This window comes from Chaetura pelagica, unplaced genomic scaffold, assembly GCF_000747805.2.
Source record: "Chaetura pelagica isolate M959 unplaced genomic scaffold, ChaPel_1.0 scaffold72, whole genome shotgun sequence".
In the NCBI taxonomy this organism is placed as follows: domain Eukaryota; kingdom Metazoa; phylum Chordata; class Aves; order Apodiformes; family Apodidae; genus Chaetura; species Chaetura pelagica.
This window is the reverse complement of record NW_009952560.1, coordinates 3547151-3566889: the sequence shown is the minus strand read 5'-3', so window position 1 is coordinate 3566889 and position 19739 is coordinate 3547151. Positions and strand designations below refer to the sequence as shown.

General features: G+C 41.7%; 1 protein-coding gene across 1 annotated transcript in view; it reads left to right on the top strand.

Moving 5' to 3' along the window:
- SPECC1 (sperm antigen with calponin homology and coiled-coil domains 1) overlaps positions 1-19739 on the top strand; it is a 68905-nt gene that overhangs the window by 39515 nt on the left and 9651 nt on the right. The window contains exons 7-12 of the mRNA XM_010009089.1: positions 6512-6529; positions 6868-7005; positions 7224-7324; positions 8638-8719; positions 12188-12338; positions 13242-13344. Of these exons, the coding sequence (XP_010007391.1) occupies positions 6512-6529; positions 6868-7005; positions 7224-7324; positions 8638-8719; positions 12188-12338; positions 13242-13344 (593 nt within the window). The remainder of the gene's footprint in view (positions 1-6511; positions 6530-6867; positions 7006-7223; positions 7325-8637; positions 8720-12187; positions 12339-13241; positions 13345-19739) is intronic.

Here is a 19739-nt window from a genome sequence, read left to right as displayed (position 1 = left end):
TTCCTGTACTGAATGGTGTGGAGAAGATGATGAAGTTTATGTAAGTGATTGTCTAAACAAACCAGGGATCAACAGCTAAGCACTGAAATTTTAAACCTGTACTGACCTGTATAACACATTCTTCAAGTTGCCAAAGCTCCTAAAGAGAGCCAGGTCTACACTTCCAGTTATTTTTGCATTCCCCAGGTCTCTGTCCTCCCCAGCAGCTTGGCTTCTTTCACCCAGAAAGTTCTGGGAAGATTCTCATCCTTACTTTGTCATCTTTCACAGATGCTGCAGCTCAGAATCAGCAGCAGAGTCTGGTACCTGCCATGACACCTAATGCATGCTCAGCCCTGTGGGGGAACAGTTTGTAGCATGATACCGTAACACAGTCTATAAAGAATTCCTCAGATTTGCTAATGCTGAGCAGCTGTGCACCCAGCTGAATATCTGACACTCCCTAGTGGAAGTTTTCTGTCTCATTTTTAAGCTCTGATTGGAAAATGTACCTTCCAAGTAGCTTGCTGCTCAAAGGTGGGGGTTTTTTTGGCAAAATCTCAGCCATCTCTTGAGGGTCATTAGACTCCACCTCATAAATTGATCTAGAAGCCAATTTATCTCCTACGACATCCTGTCATTTTAATGTTTGCCTGTGGCTGCCTGAGTTCCTGCCTCCGAGTTTGATTTCTCCGTTACGTTCTTCTAAGCAGACAAAAAGTCATTTTTGGTTCAGGAACAGCCAAAGAACTTGCAGAAAAAATCCTGATGTGGTCATCAGAGTTCATCTGAATGAAGGTAAGAGCCTCCCAAAGGCATCTTTAACACAGAATAAGTGTCTAATTCTATGACTAAGAATGTTGGGGGGAGGTTGGACCAGCATCAAACAAATGGAATAAGGAAGAGAGGAGTTAACTTGTCCCAAGTTAGTACTGATTGAAACCTGCAAATTAATTAACCCATGTTTGAGACAGTCTTAATGAGATTTTACATACTAATTAATGTTATTTCTCTGCATTAAATGCAAAAGCTTACAAACCACTGTTGTATAACTGTCTCCTCACAGGTGGTGGAAACTGAAATGATGTAGTCTCCATCCTTGGAGGTTTTCAAGATCAGACAGGATAAGACCCTGTGTAACCTGGTCTGACCTCATAGCTGATTCACCTTTGACAGGTGGCTTTCTGAGGTCCCTTCCAACCTGAATTATCCAATAATCCTGTAGCAAGTTTCAACTTTTCAAAACACTGACCTTAGAAATAAATTAATTTTTGTAGCTGTTTTAGGATCAAATATTTAAGTGGTATATTGTGGAATATATGTATCCATATATATTGGATTTGTAACAAGGGAAGAAAGCTAGCAGAAAATACCCAAATTATGGACAGCTCTTTTTGCCTTCACTACACACCTTTTTCCAAGCCTTTCTGGCAATACTCTTCAGCGGCAGTGAAAGTTTCAAGGTCTTGCTTGAACGTTTTCCCTTCAAGTTCCCCAAATCATTTTGGCACTACAACATCTTGTGCCTTGAACCAAGAACATGGAGGAAAGACAGTTGGGCTGCTAGGAGTACTCAGAAAACAGAGTATCTGTAATGAAATTAGTGACTTCTTAGAATAATAAAAAAATTAACCAAATATTCAAACAGAAGCCTAAAGTGAAGATTGTGATTTACCCCACTAATTTGCTTCTGCTCTTCCTCCTGAAGTCTCAGTGCCACAGCATGGCAGTGTTACATGCTTTTTCTCCTGGAAACAAGCTTGTACTCTGTGTCTATTAAACCCTGCTGTCAGTCTGTGTGTGCTGATGTGCTGCTCATTTGTGCCTGTGTTCTGCAGCTGTTCTGTCTTACAGAGGTTTGCTAGTTCATTTTGCTCTCCAAGTAAGCAAACTGGAATGTCAGAGCAGCATCCTTGGGGTCCTGTTTGTTTACTGTAGTTAGTGACTCCTCAGAGTTGGTCTGTTGGGGGTTTTTTTGGGTTTTCTTTGTTTGTGATTGGAGTTTTTTTGCACTGGATGGAGATTACCCCATCTGCTTTGGTGTGAAGACCCTGAAAAAGAAACTTGGCGATTGAGCAGCTCCAGTTGCCTGGACAGGTTCATTTACCCTTTTTGAATTAGCAGTCCTAACTGATTAGAGGAGAGGAAAGCCAGGAACACTACTGTCCCTGTTTTGAAATGGGTTCTCTGGCTTTAAATTCTTAATTTCTTCCAATCTGAGCAACAAAGATTTTTTTTTTTTTGTATGGTGGTTTTGCCCCCCATGTCCTAAAGTTAGTGGGGTGCACCCCTGAGCTCCTGGGGTGCTAGAGCACTCCTCCCACTGTCCTAGCAGCACCATCAGCATTATCCTCTCCCCTTTATTTAGTGGTGATGGGATGATTAACTGTAAAACAGAGCTGTACCTCAGGGTGGCCATTGGATTGCTGCTTGTAGCTCCCCCAATTGTTGTCTCTATTTCCACAGGTGCCTGATCTCCACCAGCTAACACAGCCCTGAGTGGATGCATATCCAGGCCTGTGAGACGCGTCAGGACGTACCTTCAACTTGCAGCTGAAAAAGGGAAGTCTCAATTTGAGAAAGCACCTCCAGGTTTTTTATGCCCTGCAGAAGTCAAATGTATCACAAAGTGTGAATGCTGCTCAGGTCCACCTCCTCCCCATGGGCAAGATCCCATTCCTTTGTTCCAGAAGGCTTCTCTCTTCAGAAGACTCCATGAGGCGGAAAAAGTTCTGGATTAGTCTAAAGCCAACTAGGCCACAGGAAGTAATCACAGAGATTTTGGGGAACTGAAATAACTGAGAGTTTTTTTGAGGAATGGGGATATTTGTCCTGAAACAGAAATTCATACGTGCCATTTTATGCTGAAGCAAAAAATAAAACTGAGTGTGTATGTTTAATTTGTAAAATCCAATGTACATACACATGGAGTTCTCCATATGGAATTATATTCATCAGTGTGTGACTAAATACAGGTATGAATACAGATCAGTGTGTACACACACAGACTCAAGTGATAGGGTACTGAAGTCTAGCAGGAAAACTGAATAGAAACATGAAGGCATTTATTCAATATAATCTGCTCTGGTGATTTAGGATTTCTGATAATGCATTGACAAGGCACTCACCACTGGGTGGCATGTCTGACTCGCTGTGTGCTGGGAAGCAGGGTGTGCCTGAGGAGCGTGTCCTGCCATGGCTCTCCCAGAGGATGTCCCATGTCAGCTTTTTCCTGACTGTGAGAGCTGCAGATAAGAGACATCAGAAGGCAAAGAAATTGACACATCAAGCCCCTAGTAAATATCCTCTCACAAAGGAGTCTTTCTCGTGCACTTAACTCAGGTGAAGTATATGATGATCAGGGAAAACTTGCTGAAGTCCAGCTTTGCAACTGGAGACACCTGGAGAGAGCTTTCCTGGGATGCTAAGGAGAAACTCGGACACCACCGTCTTTACCAGAAAATCATCAGGATTCATTCCAGGACTGGAATTTCATGTTTTGGCTGTGAGATTCCCAGCCTTTTCTCCTGGATGTGAAGACATAGCAGGGCCTGGTCTCAGAGCAGGCTGAGCCTGTAGAGAATTCTGCAGGATGTCCTGGCTTTGGCATGGCCTTCACCTCTGTGCCGTGCTACTGGCGTGTCTGCATATATGCACACTTGTGTTGCCTTTCTTCTTTGTGCTGGCAGCTGTTGAATGTTGGTTTTTATCTTTAAGAAATATAAATTGAAGTGCCAAATAAATGTTTAAGTGTCTGGAATTGTCTGCTGCCTGCCCTTGGCCTCTCTTCTGTTCTGTGCCTCAGTAGCTGTGTCTTCCCTCTCTGTGTACCTTGGAGCTCAGGAGAAATCACAACAATGACAGGAACTGTGGCAGAGATGGCAGAGTAATTCTGAAAAGATGGTTCTGTGGTCCTGGGCCACCTGAAACAAAGAGGTCATTGGAGCAGTTTAAAAATTACACAAACACATGAAAGCTGCTGTTGCCAAAATCCATCCAGTAAGCTCAGAAAGACTTGCACTTTGTTGGCTGTTTGTTACCCACATACCTCAAACCTGGAAGACAAGGAGACTAACTTGCCATTAGAGAAATACTGGCTGCATCTACTTCTCTCAGCAATGACTGTATGAAACTAGGCAGTGGTTTTGTGAAAAGGACTGCACATTTTAATTCCTTGTGGCTAAAGTGCTCTGCTTCCTCCTGGAGCTGCTCCACTTCAGCCAGCTGCACTTGCAGCATTGATCTGTGGAAACCATTCATTCTTGTTTCAAGGAAAGCATACAGCAGTAGATGACATTTCGTTCAGATCCATCCTCTTTGTAGTAGGGCTTGGTTGGTTGTCTCAGATGGCCTAAGCTGTGCTAAACTGAATAAATTCTGTGCAACGGAGTTGGTTTTAGTTTGAAGTTATGGCTGCTTAATATTGCAAAGCCATGTTCTCCTATACTGTCCCCTTGAATTAGCTTGCTACTATGAGTTAAGCACTTACTCTTCCACTTCTCTCTTAAGAAACCCTTATGTGCACACACCTGCACCCCCTTAGCTTTAGAAATGGAAGGTACCAAGTGTCATAACTGTCCATTGCTGGTTGCTGGCATGTGTGGGTTTAGCTGAAGCAAATAGATCTCAGCACTATTCTTCCTACTCAAGTTTGCAGCATGAGAGGCCTCAGCTTTCTGATATGATTGTATTTGATCTAGGAGGTTGTTTCAGAGAGCATTAGAAGGCTATTACAAATAGACAAGATTACAGGAAGCATTTGAAGGAAATTGGAACCGGTAGTAGCCCCAGCACTTGAATCTCCATAATTACTCTGTACAATGGCAAGGTAATGGCATGTGATGTCTCAACTGACTGTCCTGTGGCATGGCAAAAGGGCTGCTCTAGTCACTCTATTTATCATGTTTGTGTCCCTTTGCAGTCAAAGGCTAGTTGAAGATTAGTCTGTGAGGTTTGAGCTGTGCTCAGAGTTAAATCCCAACCAATGGAGCAGTGGGTGCCTAGAGATGCCTCTGGCTTGCTTCATTCTCAAGATGTTCTGTGTTTAGTATTCCTTTCTCTTACTCTGATAATACTCCACAAACCTTGTGTGTCCCCTTGTTACCTGAATAACCAGCCAAAACTCTGGCATAGTGCCCTATATAATTCTTGAAATAATGTGATGTGTAATGGGTTGCACTGAGTGGCTTGGCATCATGAAGCAAAAATCTGTCCTTCCTCCATATTTTCCTAGATGCAGGACTCTTTAGCTGGTGTGTTTTCACATGACACGAGTGCAGGTGCTATCACCTCTTGCTTTGTTGTTTATGAAGCCACAGAAGAAAAAGTGAAGGGTAGAACTTAATGCTGGTGAGCAAAACACTGGCTTCCTCAGAGCTCAGTGGATCTTTCCCAATCTGCCTTTCCTTCTGAGTGGATTAAATGGAGAAGGGAACTGAAATGGCTTTTTCTCTAGCCATGTGCCTCTGCAGCCTCCCCTGGCACACCAAGGAGCTTGAATGAATTAGCAAAGAAATAACCAATGTCTGCTTAAAGACAGCACCTCCTTAAGCTCTGCCAAAAATAGAAACTTGAGTCACTCTTATTCTCTTATTCATTTATACTCTTTATGCCCTTACATTTTGTAGATTGTGGTGCCAAAAAGAAAGAGGCTTCTATTTTTAGCTCAGCAGAAGTTGTTCAGCCCTACAGGCACTTTCTGGATGGAATCCTCCAGCTGCCTAGGGGAGTAATTTCTGATGTTGTGTTTGTGTAGCTCTGGGTGCCTACAGTACTGAACAGCAGGGAAAGTGGTGATACTTCAGAACCTGGAGATCAGCACACATTTCTCAAGCAGCAAGGAGATGAGGAAAGTAATGTATAAATACCCTCTTTTTACATGATCAGACTTTCTCTAATTGCAGCTTTCCTAAACTAAAGCTGAGCAATTCAATTACACTTGGAGCCTACCTGGGAGCTGCAGGTAAGTACAGTGTCTGTGCAAGGCAGTGTCAGGCACAGCTGTAAAATGCATGAGTAGATGAGATGGTTGGGTTGAATGATGACATTTGCTGTTAACCACAGCTGTGGCCTTTCCTGTACTAACTCCTGTAAGTCCAACACCTAATCTTCAAAATTTCTGCTCCACGAAGTAACTTGATGATCCTTCCTGTTAAAATATGAGCTTTATTTCGAGTTTGTCTGTCTTCATTCCAGCCATTGAATGTTGATATTGTATCTGTTAGGATGAAGCACTTAACAGTTTTATTCCACTTATAACTGCTTGTGGAGTGTAACTGAGGGTTTAATTGTTCAGCAGATGTCCTTGATGAGCTGTAAGAGCTACATTTCCCAAGGTTTTCATTCTGAAGTATATTTTTTGGGTTTAATTGTTATGGATCTCACCTGAGCCCTGTCCAATTACTTATTTTATTTTCAGTTGTGGTCTTTTAACTGGTAATAATTACTTTAGTAATGGCCATGCCAGTTGGAAACATAGAGGGCAAAATAACATCTTTCTCCTTGGTTACTTGTTATACACTGAGGACCCCAGTAGCCCCTTGGCCCCTGTGCTGTGTTGAAAGCCCTTCTTCAGGTGATTATCAGTGAGAACTCACAAATTTCATCAAACTGGTTTTTTCTGTGGTAATCCTCCATCCTATGTGTGGATGAGGAATGAGACAATATGGTTAACACCACAGAAAAGTTGGTTATACTCAATGATGTGATGTTTGCCAGACACTGCAAGAAAGGAACATGAACATTTTGACCAGTGGTCCCTGTTCTGGGCATGACAGTAAAAAATGTGCTTCGTTGGGTTTGCCTTTTTACACAGAAAGACCTTTAATCTCTGCTTGCAGTTCCTTTTGCCCCTGACTTTGATCTGGTTTCTGCTTTGCAGGCTGACAGCTGAAGAGGTGGAATCTCTAGAGGCTGATACAACCAACCGCTGGCAGGGAGTCTGCATCAGCAGAGCATCTCCCACACCATCAGAATCTGCAGCCACTGTGAAATCACTGATCAAATCCTTTGACTTAGGATGCTCAGGTATTTGAACACAGTCTATTGTAGTAAAAAACCACCACATTTCTGGCAGAGAGACAGGTCATTTTTGCCACTTTGTGCTGCTTCTTGCTTCTTAATGAATACTTGGTGTCTGTGCTTGATACATGCTGCCTGTGGAATGTCATTACACCAGTGGTTCCCTGTTCTGACAAGAGTGAGATAGTTTGAAGTGCAAATGTTTCCATGCTTTTTCCTTGCAGGTAGCACTGGACAAAATATCACAGTTCACAAAGTCCCCAGGAGCCCTCTAAGTGGAATTCCAGTGAGGACAGCCCCAGCAGCTGCTGTTTCCCCCATGCAGGTACCAGGACCCCTTTCCATCCTGATAGTTTTAAAATGGGTAGATGCAGTGTTTGCTACAGCATGAGAGCCCCAGCAGGCCAACAGGCACATCTTGACAGGGGGAAGGGGAAACTCATCTGTTTATTTGCTGTGAAACATCAAATGCTGTAGTACTAACAAAAAGGATCAAAGTGAGTTTGTCTTTGACCTCAGCTTAGAGGTCTCAGTGGACGGATGTGAACTCTTTGGAATACAATTCTGAACTTTTGTAACTGTTGACCCAAAAGTGCGTTTTGATTATCAAGAGTGAGCTACAAGAAACATCAAACTGAACTAGGTAGCTGGTGTGTGAATTGAGAGACATGGGATAAGAAGTTAAGATGCATGCACACAGTTACCCAGTGAGTTCATACAGTGCTGACTGAAGAGCTCTTCCAGTTAGTGGGTTTTTCCCACTGCACAAGGTCATGATATCTGCATTATGTCACTGCACCTGTCAGCTTTCTGTTAGCAATTTTCAAATCTGTGGTGCAATGATATTGGAAACATTGTGATGTGAGTGATGGGGAAGCAAATGCACTGTGCTTCCTCATTTCCACATGTGCTGAAAGTGGCACACCAGCAGACTGCTGACCTTCCTAGGCTAGAGAAGACATTCTTTGCTTTTTGACTGGATGGTCACTGGGCTTAAAACAGGGTATTACCCCTCTAGGTAGAAAGCAGTTAGTAGGCTGGGGTGTTTAGGTGAATGTTCTGAAGAATCAAGTGACTTTGAAAGACTGTAACAAATGTGTGAGCACATTTCCTTCAAAGATGCTGGGGCTGCATAGAACCATGAAATGGTTTGGGTTGGGAGGGACCTTGAAGATCATGTCCCCCCCTTAATGGGCCGGGACACCTCCCACTAGACCAGGTTGCTCAGCACCCTGTCCTGCCTGACCTTGAACACTGCCAGGGATGGGGCTTCCACAGCTTCCCTGGAAAGAATCCACCTGACTGATGATTCAGGGTGCTGGGGACAGAGGCAGGGGTAGGAACAGGCATTCTTACTTTGTGTTTGAGACACTAGATTATGTTTGGCAAGAGAAAAAATAGAAATGTGAAATAGCTCAGGAACCAATATATTACCAGCTAAAAATATTGTCTCTTGGCCCTTTTATGTTTCACAACCCTTTCTCCAGCTGCAGATGCAGCTGATACCTTGTTGAAAGGTCTCTGTATCCCTCCACCTGCTTTGTGATCTTGAGATAGCAGAAACATCTCTTCTTCTTGCCTATTTAAGCATGATGGCTAGTACTTTTTAATTACCTTTATATGTTTGTTATTTCACAGAGGCATTCTGTTTATAATAATGCCAAGCCAGCTAGTAAAGGTGTTGGGAGACATGCAGATCTTTCAGACCTTCCTCTTGCAGGTAAGTTGCAGCAAACATGCAAATGTTGCCTCTTTTTACCAGCCAATCTTGTCCTTAACTGTGGCCTCTGCCTGGGCCATTTTCCCTCTTCTCATATGGTCAAAGGAAACATCAAAAAGTGTCTTCAGAGTCTTTGTTTTAGAGAGCTTATTAATTTTGTTGTGCTTCCATTCCCATCTTGTTTGTAGCCAACTAAAAAATAGCTGATTTATTATGGTTTGCCAACACAAACTGGCCTTCTTTATTCCAAAGTATCCATGGCACCTCTCTAATCCATGCTGTGGAACTGGAGAGGATTGGATCTTGTTCAACATGTATGTATCTGGAACCAAGTCCAAAGCACTGTCTTTTGAGGGTTTATTTGTTTTTAAATTGAGCTTCATTTGAAATACATCAAACATTTCAGATACTGATGTGACTGTTGTAGGAGTAGTCATATTTGGTCTCAAAATAGTTTGTTTTGAGAGTTCTCAAGAGATACGTTTGTTTTTATTTCACACTTTGCTTTTGTTCTCTTGTCATTTAATATTCTTTTCTACCAGTGTTTTCTTCCCATTTTCCCTAGGGCCCTTTATTTTGATTATCTGGTCCTGAATGTAATTGTGGCATTGGAATCAAAGCTACTAACAGCAGATTATGGATTTTTTAAGGACAAATTAAATATTATATCCCCGTAGTGAAACTGCAGGGAGGGACAAAATAAAATCTGTCACACTTCTTCACTGGTAGACTGAATTTTCTGCAATAGTTTGCTAGTGCAGGAGAGAAATTAGAACATGACTTCATCTTTAGACTCTTCAGGTAATTCCATCCTTCAGAGATGAAAAGTTCCTGGATCAGAACAGGAAAACAGGTTAGAGGGTAGATGGCAGCATAAAAAAATAACATCCTGTCTATGCTACTGGCTTCTCCTTGCATGAGAGTTACCTACAGTGATCCTAAGCAGAACATTAGAACTTTTTAATCTCTACCAGTCTACTGTGGAGTGAAATAGTCTGGCAACTGTGTAATATAATGCTAGTCCTTAATAATAAATATCCCACTTCAGGCCATGGAAAATTACTGTTATTACCTATAGACAGTTGTTCTTTGAAAATCAACAGATACTTCATTAGCCATTGTATAGTAAAAAATTATGGTTGCTTATCTAACAAGTTCCTGTATTTACAGCTTCTCTTTGTACCTGAGTTTAATTTAGTTCCAATAATCCATAGCAAAGGCTTATTCACTACGAAGTTGTAATAGCTCTGGCTCCAATCTAAATAATCCTAGAAGGCAGTTGATCTAAGCCCTGTGCAAACAACACTGAATTAAAATATATCCCTAAGGAAATTCAGTGAAGTAGTCTCCATAATAATAATCTTCTGGCTGATTCCATCTGACCAGTACCACAGCAGGACTCTGTGATGTCCTTAATATGAACCAAATGTTACATCCTTGGAGAGGAGAATGGATTGCTTTGCAGAGGGAGCTGATCTTTGACCTATCATATTTGCATTTAGAATCAGAGCTTTGCTGGTTCTGTGATGGAGTTCCTAGCAGCCAGACATAAGTCAAAGGAGGTGTATTACTCATGCAAGTGAGACTCAGACAACAGAGCTGAGTGCTGTGAACTTACAGCACCTCAGGCACTGCTGTGTGATTCAAGCCAGTAACCACTGAGTATCCCTAAGCAGTGCAGGTCGTGCTCACAGATTGGGATTTTTCCTGAATCATGTTGCATATTTTTCATATTATTATTATCCTGTTTCTCTTTCTGAATTACTCCTAGTATGCCCTCATCTTCTCCCTCTTTTCTTCCCAGTTAGATGCTTCCAATAGCCTTTGTACCTATCTGGGATCCTTCCTTCTCCTTCCTTTCTCTGTACCGTGCATGAACACATCCTGAGTGGTTGGCACAGCACTTCCTAATTAGACCAATGTATTAGCCAGATCAGTTATGTTAATGACAATTTAATAGCACTTTTTTTTTTTTTTTGCTGTTCTTATAAACTAATGAGAAACCTACATTCCTCTTCATCATGCTCAGGTTTTGTTTATTCATGTGCCTTTTGCAGTAGATCTCTTTCTCTAAGCAGAATATTCTTAAGTTTAAAATGGTCCCAAGAAGCATTCATGGCTTGCCTGATTGGCATGGCTATTTAAATTTGAGGCAGTTCCTCAGAAATCCAACATAATGGGGAGCTAGAAGAGTGATACATCTGGAATATATGGTGGAAAAAATCAACAAAAAGATTTCATAAATTTCTGCTCTGTTCTGTTTGTTGTTTGTTATGGATTCATGGTGTAGACCAAGAAGGGACAGGTGAGGGGAAGGAAGGGTGACTCTGAGCAAAGTGTATGGAATCCAGTGCAACAAAACTGCCAACATCCAAGTTGCTGGAAATGAGACAGTCTCCTGGGTGTGGATTCTGTCCTTTTCCATCTGGACTTCTTAATAAATAGGAGCTAAGCAGCCCTTTGTGAGTGGAATGAAGGTGTAGAAATGCCTTTAGTTCTCAGCAGCTACAAATGCTGATGTAGTTGTAGGACACTCAAGAACCAAAGCAGGAACAGCTGCATGCCTGTTGGAAGGGTGTTTTTATCTGGCAACTGCTGATATTCTGCTATTAGTGGTTGAAAGAAATTTAGGACTGATTCAGTCATACCAGCCTTTGCTGAAGCTGAGATAAGAGGGAATTCACACCTCTAGGTGATATGGTGTTAATTGATAATTAACATAGGGAAGTAACAAGCAATCAACTCTGAAACACTGCTCTGCTCATGAGGGATAACCCCAGGGAGATCTTTGATTTCTGTGATCTCTGTGGCTTCTCTTCAACAGCCTCCCAACACTGGATTCTGTGGCTACTAATTTTGTTTCATTTATATATATATATATATATATTTACACGTGTAAATTTATGTATCCTAAAAGACATAGAAATACATAACGTGTAATAAAAATGTAAATGCATCTGCTCTGGATATCTTGAGGCTTCCCCAAGTTCTGTCAGATAGGATGCCATGTGACACCATGTGATAAGTACCTTTTACTGCTGCCTTGTGCTGGGTTGTGTTCAGGAGACAAGAGGCTTTCTTGTTACAAGTCTGCTCATGGCAGAAAAGAAATCATTGTACTAGGGCTGGTCAGTCATCTGTTGAAGATATCTGGCAATCAGCTTTTGAACCTTTAGGACTGTAGATTTTGGTATTTCCCCTCATTCACCTGAGGCCCCTACCCCCCAGCAGGAGCATCAATCACAGGAAGCCAGGCAGCCTGGACTGTTGAAATCATCAAAGCCATTCCTTGTTATGATCACCTCTAATCTGCTCAAGGTTTCCTAGCCTCATGTGTGTTTAATGAACAAATGACTACATTTGTTTAGAATCAAAACAACAGACTGCATATTGTGTGCTGGGTGGCAGGACAGTGATTAATCAGATTCTCAGACTGCAAACTGACAGCTTTTTTTTTAATTCCCACAGACCTTTTGAAGGGGAGAAACGAGGAGCTGAAACCAGATCATTACCTCCGTAAAAGCCCCTCCCTGGAATCCCTGAGCAAACCCCCAATGGCCTTCAGCAGCAGAATGCTTACCTCTACCCCCAGCAGCTTGAAACCCCAAAGTAAACTCAGGTACCAACTCAGTTTCCTGGGAAAAACAGCACACTGGAAAGACTGACAGCATTACCTGGCACCAGGATGAATATTTTCATCTGATGAAACCCTCTCTTCAGTCTGTCCAGTTCAGAATTACCAGGCTGTGTAAGATCCAGATGTCAACATTCAGATGAGAATACCACAATTACTTGTAAGGTGAACAAACATGACAAAATGAGGACAGCAAGATTCCAGGAGCCACTAAGGTGTATTCAAGAATTCCATCAAGTGGATGAGGGGTCAACCCTCCTTGTCTAACTGTAGTTCATAAGGGTAAAGTGAGCTAAAAACTGAAAGTTTGGAGGTCTAAGGGAAAGCTGGACACAATTTTCTTCTGTCTTAAGGAAAAAAAAATAAATTCCTCTGATCACCACCATTATTTCTAACAGCAGAAGCTGTAGGGTTGAGACAGTTCAGGTCTTTGACTGTTCTTTAACTGTCCTTCAGGCCTTGACTCTGCAGTACAGTTTCCAGATTTAATTCAAGAACTCATTCTGCAGCATCCTAATTGGATGTAAATTTGCTCTTACAGATTCTTTAGATATTTTATTTCAATTCTACACCCTAAATTGTAGTAAAGCAAAGAAGTTACTTGAAAATTTGGAAGTAAAGCTGTTCAAAATAATAGCAGAAGTTCTGGGTTAATTACAAGCCATGGAACACCCACAGGCTGCTGGGTTTTGAGCTCTTCTTGTGCAGTCATACCAACTGAATTTGTGTCATCCGAAGGCAAGTACAGAATGCAAGCTCTGAAAGCTACTAGTTTGATTTCCTTTTAGGTTCTGTGCTACCATTCTGCTTTGTCATACAGATATTATTGACACACTGGTAAAAAATAAGGATATTTATCTACTTCTCCTTTATGCTTCCCTGGATTAGTGTGGAGAGAAAGGACCCACTGGCAGCCCTGGCTCGGGAGTATGGGGGTTCGAAGAGGAATGCTCTCTTGAAATGGTGCCAAAAGAAGACTGAAGGTTACCAGGTAAGGGAATAGCTCCATTTTTGCTTTTCTCTGGTGAGGAATTCATCACTTTCCTACAGGTGTGCAGTAAGCAATGTCACTGTAAAGAAATCTGTGTTTTTCAGTCTGCTTGGTTTTGCGTGTTCACTTTTACTGAGTGTTCCCATCTGCTTTCTTCAGATTTCTTGAACACTGGAGTCCCAAGTATGACATTGTCATAAGTCATTTATGTACAAACCCCAAAATATTTACTGCATCAAAGGTTGCTGATGGTGAGAAAGAAAGTGTGTATGTGCAGCAGTTTCTATTTGGCATCAGGTTTTGAAATTATATTCTAATATTTTTTCTATAGGCTTCTGTGGGCAATGTGCTGTTGTGAGAGTTTTTTCATTGGTCATTTCTGTAAAACCAAAGGAATATTTATTTGTGTGGCCTTGGCAAAATGAAATTTTGCAGCCTGGGGCCCTGCTCTTTCCAATCTGCTGCAGTTTAATGGGATATTACAAAGCAAGTTTTGACAGCTTGAGAATGTCTTATTTATTTGCAGATGATCTTCAGTGTTAAACAGGCAAAATGATTTGTCCAGCTCTTGTATGGCCATTGCTGTGCTTATCAAGTTCTGGCTACTGTTTGTGTGCAGTCGTTAGGCCTTTGGTTCTGTGTGTAGCTGAGTTACAGAAGGCAATTGTAGACATCAGTTCATCCTGTGATATAGGCAGAGTGGGCAGGATTATCTTGGTTTGATATAATGGTGAGATTTTTCTTTAAGAATAATATTGTTTGTTACTTGGAGCAGAAGACAAAAGCAAAAGTTATCACCACATGATATGCACCCTGGAGCAAGTCTTTAATGAAAGCAGAGTCCATCTTTTAAAGTAAATAATAAAGTATTTTATTTTCTTCACAACCAGCTCTTTGTGAAGCATTAGCTGCAGGGTGCAAGAGTTTGAAAGAAAAGAGAGTTGCTTTCCCTTCAAGTAACTGATCTATAAAACTTTGAGTAATTTCTTAGCACTGGCATTTTCATCTGACTCACACCAGTTTCCCAGAAGGGCAGGTAGGAGAGAGAACTCTTGAATTAAGACACACCTTAGAAAGTCCAAAGCCAGGGTTTAACCTCCAGTTCTGTGAAACTGCCTAAAAGGCTGCAGTGCTCAGCCCTGAAGCTGTAAATTTTACACTGGGTTGATGTATTTTATATCTCATCTACTGAAATTCTCCTGTCTTGGGTTTGAAGGTGTGGGGTGACATTCCCATCCAGTCCTCAGAAAATGATCCATGTAATATGACTTTTTCAAGTCTAACTTCTGTTAAGCCAGCAAGCCCATCTCTGGAGTGACATGTTTTCCTGACAGTGGTGCCCTTCTCTGTTTCAAATGGCAGATCTGGTGAGCTTCCTCTGCTCCTCCAAAACCAACCTAACTAATGAGTTAGAAGTATTCTCTGAGAGTCAGTCTGTAGTTTACACTCTGATTACACCCACATTGAACTAAATGTGTTGCTTTTAGAAATCATGATGTGTCTTGGCAAAAATATAGGGGCCTGTCCATCCCAGGCTGGCACCAGGAGTAAGAAGTGTTGCCTCTGTGACAGAACAGAAAGGGAGTTTTGTTTTTCTCGGCTGAATCTCTGCTGACTGTAGTAGATAGCAGGCCACCCAGGAGGCATGCAAGGCTACCCGGGTCTGTTTGTTGTTCCTTTTACTATTAGTCTCTGGGGGAAAGTGTGTCCATGCTTCAGCAGACAGTGGAAGTCTTTGCTTTAGATATGGCTGCTGGGGTGTTGTTGCTGTGGGACTGACCAGATGATGCTTCAGAAAAAGCTTTGTTGTTTGGGTTCCTGCTCTGTTGAGGCTCTTGTTATGTTCATGCTGTCCTGTGTGGTTGCTCTTCTAAAGCAGCAGAATGAGTTTTCAGCAGTTACTGAGATCAAGCAGGTAAAGGACTAACAAACATACAGTGATCCAGGAGAGTCTGAGAGGTTCGGGCTGTGATGTGTAAGGTTTCAGGGAAGAAATTCAAGTCAGATGAACCAAAGGCCAAACACGGTACTGATTTATGGTGGCAGTCTTGCCTCTCTGTCTTCACTGCTTCATTCAGAGGCTTTATCTCTTGGACAAGCTTCCTCAGGCTCTTATTCCCATTGCAGTCTGTGTTGCACTCACTAGCTCTGCTAGAACTTGCTTTTCCCAGATCCTTGTTCTCATACGATAAGGCTGATGTTTTAGCTCCACAGGGAGTTTTGTCATTCTTGAGTACAAAGAACTGGAATGGAGTAAAGAACGTCACCCTCCTTCCTGCCTCAGCCCCTGCAGTGGTGGGAATGAGGTAACCAGCTCCATCAGGCAGAGCCCTGATGATGTGCATGATGACTTTTCCATGGATAATACCTGTGTCCATGAGGCATCATCTGTTCAAATTCCTGTATAAGCTGTCATGTTCTTTCTGCCATAAAGCCCAGAACCACTGATAACTTTGGTTGCAAATTGTTTTCATCTCCATGACAGAGTGGAATGAGAAAATAAAAGACTTGCTGCTTGGCTGCCTGGCTTCTTTTTTCACTGGCAGAATGTCCTGCCTTTGAGGTCTGGTCACAGGTCCTGATCTGAGCTGGTCAGGAAGAGGAAGATTCCTTTCTGTTTCAGTGATGAAGACACCAGATTTCATTAAGCAGCATGATCAAAGTGGATTAGAATAACCGATACTCTCAGTAGCAGCTACTGTTACCCATGTCCCAGATTGCCTGAGAAAAGCTGGATTAGTGACCTAGGAACTTACTGGGATAAGACCTGGGGGCCAGCACACAAGGCTCCACTTTTTAAATGTTTTAATCCTTACAAGGCTTATACTATAGATAGAAATTTACATTCTGCTCCTGACATACATCCTTGCGTTGACTACAGTGGGAACATTCCTTGGCTTTGAACTCCAGTGTGTGCCCCAGGAGGCAATCTCATAAAACAAGAGAGGGACACTGGAGAGAGTTGAGTGAAGTGCAGCACAAATTAGTAGTGGCCTGGAGGGTTTTGCTTGTTTTTTTAAAAAAGAACTTTCATGATTTTACAGTAGCTGAGGGGAAACAGGAAGCCTTAGGTTCTGTAATCTGCTGTGTCACTTCTAAGATCCCTATTTAAACAGTGATTTGATATAAAAAAATATATGAATGCTAAGGAGAGCTCAGAATGCTAATTATTTAGAACATGAAAAGAGAATCACTAGAATGGAAATAAAGTGGAACTTCAGTTTAATAACTAGGAGAAAAGAGGATGAAAATGGGATTGCATAACCTGTGGCATGATCGTTCGTATCATTTCAGTTGTCATATTTTAATGCCTAGATTAATGTTTCCTAGTATTTTGGCCACTGATTTTTAGTAACTAGACAGGGGAGGTGGTAAAAAAGTTTCAGCAGTAAAAAGAATTGTAGTGAAATAAGGCTTTGGGCTCATTGGCTCTGTGCAAAACTTCCTGGAGGAAAATATCTGTTACAAAAACCCAACCTTAATCTAATGTATGGTTTTCTGTAAAAGTTGTGCAGTGGCACGTCATCTCTTTTGCCAGACTGTTCCTTTTGCCTTTCTGAGTTTGTTGACATCATGGTGTATAATGTAGGGTGATGGGATGACCAGACTTGAGAACTGCTTCTGTGGCTCTGGAACTCAATTACTACAAGTCCTTTAAACCACAAAGCCTGCTGAGAGCAAGTTATTTATGTTAAAATAGCTTTTTCTCTGTCGTCTTGTGGTTGGGGTTTTATTTTTCATCTATTTAAAAAGATTATACATCATAGCAACAGTGTGAAGTAGACAATGGGTGCCTCTTTTCTAACAGGCTCTGTTCCCATGAATCGTAACTCCTGGAAGGTGCTGAGAGTCATTCTTGTTGCATTATCACCTTCCATAATCATATCATTAGTGACTGTGGTGTTATTTAAGTGCCCTGGTTCTGTTTGCTTTCTGTGGAGAACATTTGTCAAGGGGCCAAGCCTCTCTAGATTGAGCCCATTACTATCCACAGATGTATTGTGGAAACACAGAACATCAAGAGGCACTTAACCCATGATCAGTAGAACTGAGGATTGTTGTTTCTGCCACATACACCCTCTCCAGAGAGGGGAGGGAATTGCTACCATGGTAATGAACATGATTTGCTTAAAAGAACTGTTTTCATGTATTTTTCCATACACATTCATCCTGTGGAACAGAGGAGAAGTGAATCTGAGACCAGATGTTTTCTCCAGTGCACAATCATGATTATTCTTGTTATCAAAGTTGTACTTGGTTTAACAGGATCCATTTGGGATCCACTTGTTGAAGATCCACCATCTTTTATGGTGAAGCTATTTGTGCAGTTGTCATGGGTAGAGGAATGCTAAATGGGAAGAGACAGTACACCAGCTTATGGATAAAGGCAGTGGGTATCTTCAGGAGAAGAGGCAGCACTGACACCAATATGAGATGGCTGATAAACTGGGTTTGGTCTTATTGGTATTTGTGGGACTAGCATCAGATTCAATTTCATACCATCTGGAGGAATCTCAACAGCATAGAGTAACTGACCAGAGTAATCTTTATGTAGCTTTCATGTTACACTTCAGTTTCATGTTGTACAAGTAGCTCCTGGATAAAATAATTCTTTTTAATTATTCTGCATAAAATATGCTAGCAACTACGAGCCAAGCTAGAAGAAAATGATTTATTTGTTTCCATGCCTTATTTGGAGTTCTTTGACTTTGTGGTAGGTCCCAGACACCCTGTGCAGTTTTAGGAAGTATGCTTAGGGGTATGTTGGAGCTGTTTTTAGGGTGATACTCTGACATTCTATTATTTAGTCTAAATTAGCAAAATACTGTATGCCCAACCATTCAGAATATTTCCCTCAAAAGTTGTGAATATGTATTTTTTAAGCTTCCTTTTATGAAGACAAAGATAATTGTAGGTCTCTGATGAAGTATCCTGATGGAGGCTGCATCTATAGTTTCCAGAAATATACATTGTCACTAAGAGGAGTCTAAATACTTCAACCTTTGTCTTTGCTGTATATATTAATAAAAGTGCCTTTCCTGTATAAGTGCCTCAGCTATACAAAATGAAGGAAAAAAACCTCTGAAGTATTCCCACTATTATGGCTGTTCCAGCCCTCAGAGACAGAAATTGGAAACAAATTACTTCCGACCATAACCTTGAAGTCATTAAATGTGAGTCTGAATGCTTTTACTACTAGAAGCAAAAAGCTGGTATATCTGACTGTGTAAAAGCTGCTGTCTCTGCTCGGTGCTATGACCTGCATGCAGCAGAGATGCAAAAGCTTGGGGAGAAAAAGAAAGGCACTTTCAGTATTTGCTGTTTTTATAGCAAGAGACTGGTTGACTAGTGGTTTGGCAGTGGATATAACATAAAGCTTTTTACCCTCTTGTATTCAGTTTAAACTCAGACTAATACTAGCTTTTTGTTTATGAATTTGTGGCTTTCTTTTTCTCCCAGGAGTTTGCATTCCTTTTCTTTTCATGCTAGGCAACATTTCCTCCATATACTCTTTGTTCTCAAGCCCTGTTCCATGATATTATCCTCTGCTTTTTCTCATCTTTTATTTTTTTTTCAACTTGTTTGCTAGCTGGATGAGGTCCAGCACAGATGAAGTGTGGCCCAAAGATGTTCAAATGCAGATAGGCTGATGAGGACAGAACATGTTCCATTGGGTCAAGCGGTCATGGGGCCAAGGCATTCTCGTCAGGGAGGAGGACTCTGCTGCTGGCACAGCCAGCCAGGATGGCTGGTTTTTGACTTCTGATGCACCAAGCAGGCATATTCCTGGGGCTGCACATTGTGGAGGGGACTTGCTTTGTAGGAGATCCAAAAGCTCCTTTATGGTCAGTTGTACTTATGTGAATGTTTGGTGGCTTCTTCCTTATTCTAGAAGCTAAGGGTTATATTTAGAAACAGGAAGTCTCGTTTCTTTGTACGTCATTTGTGTGGGTAGTTGTCATAATCTTTCTGCTTAAGCAACTTCTGTCTCAGTCTTTTCCTCAGTCCTGACTGAGCACTTTGCCTCACTTACACTTCAGTTACGCACCGTCCTAGACCACAGAGACTGAACAGACTCTCTGTTGCAAATGCCACCAGAGTCCTCAGGGCTGGAGCTCAGGTTGGCAGTTCTAGCAGAGAACCGAGGAGCTGAATGGGACAAAAACCAGGATCAACCCTCTCAACCTCTGAACATGGGCACAATGGGATTCCTGGGACTTGGCTGGTAAAACAATTGGTCAAATGCTTCCTTTGACAATACTGTAATGAAGCTAAGTTTTAAAACCTTGCGAATCCCAGAACAGCTGTGCACTGTCCTAAAGAAATGCAGAAAAGAACCCAGTTGTTCCTTAATCACAGGATGTGCACTTGGGTACGAGAGTGATACTCTTTCC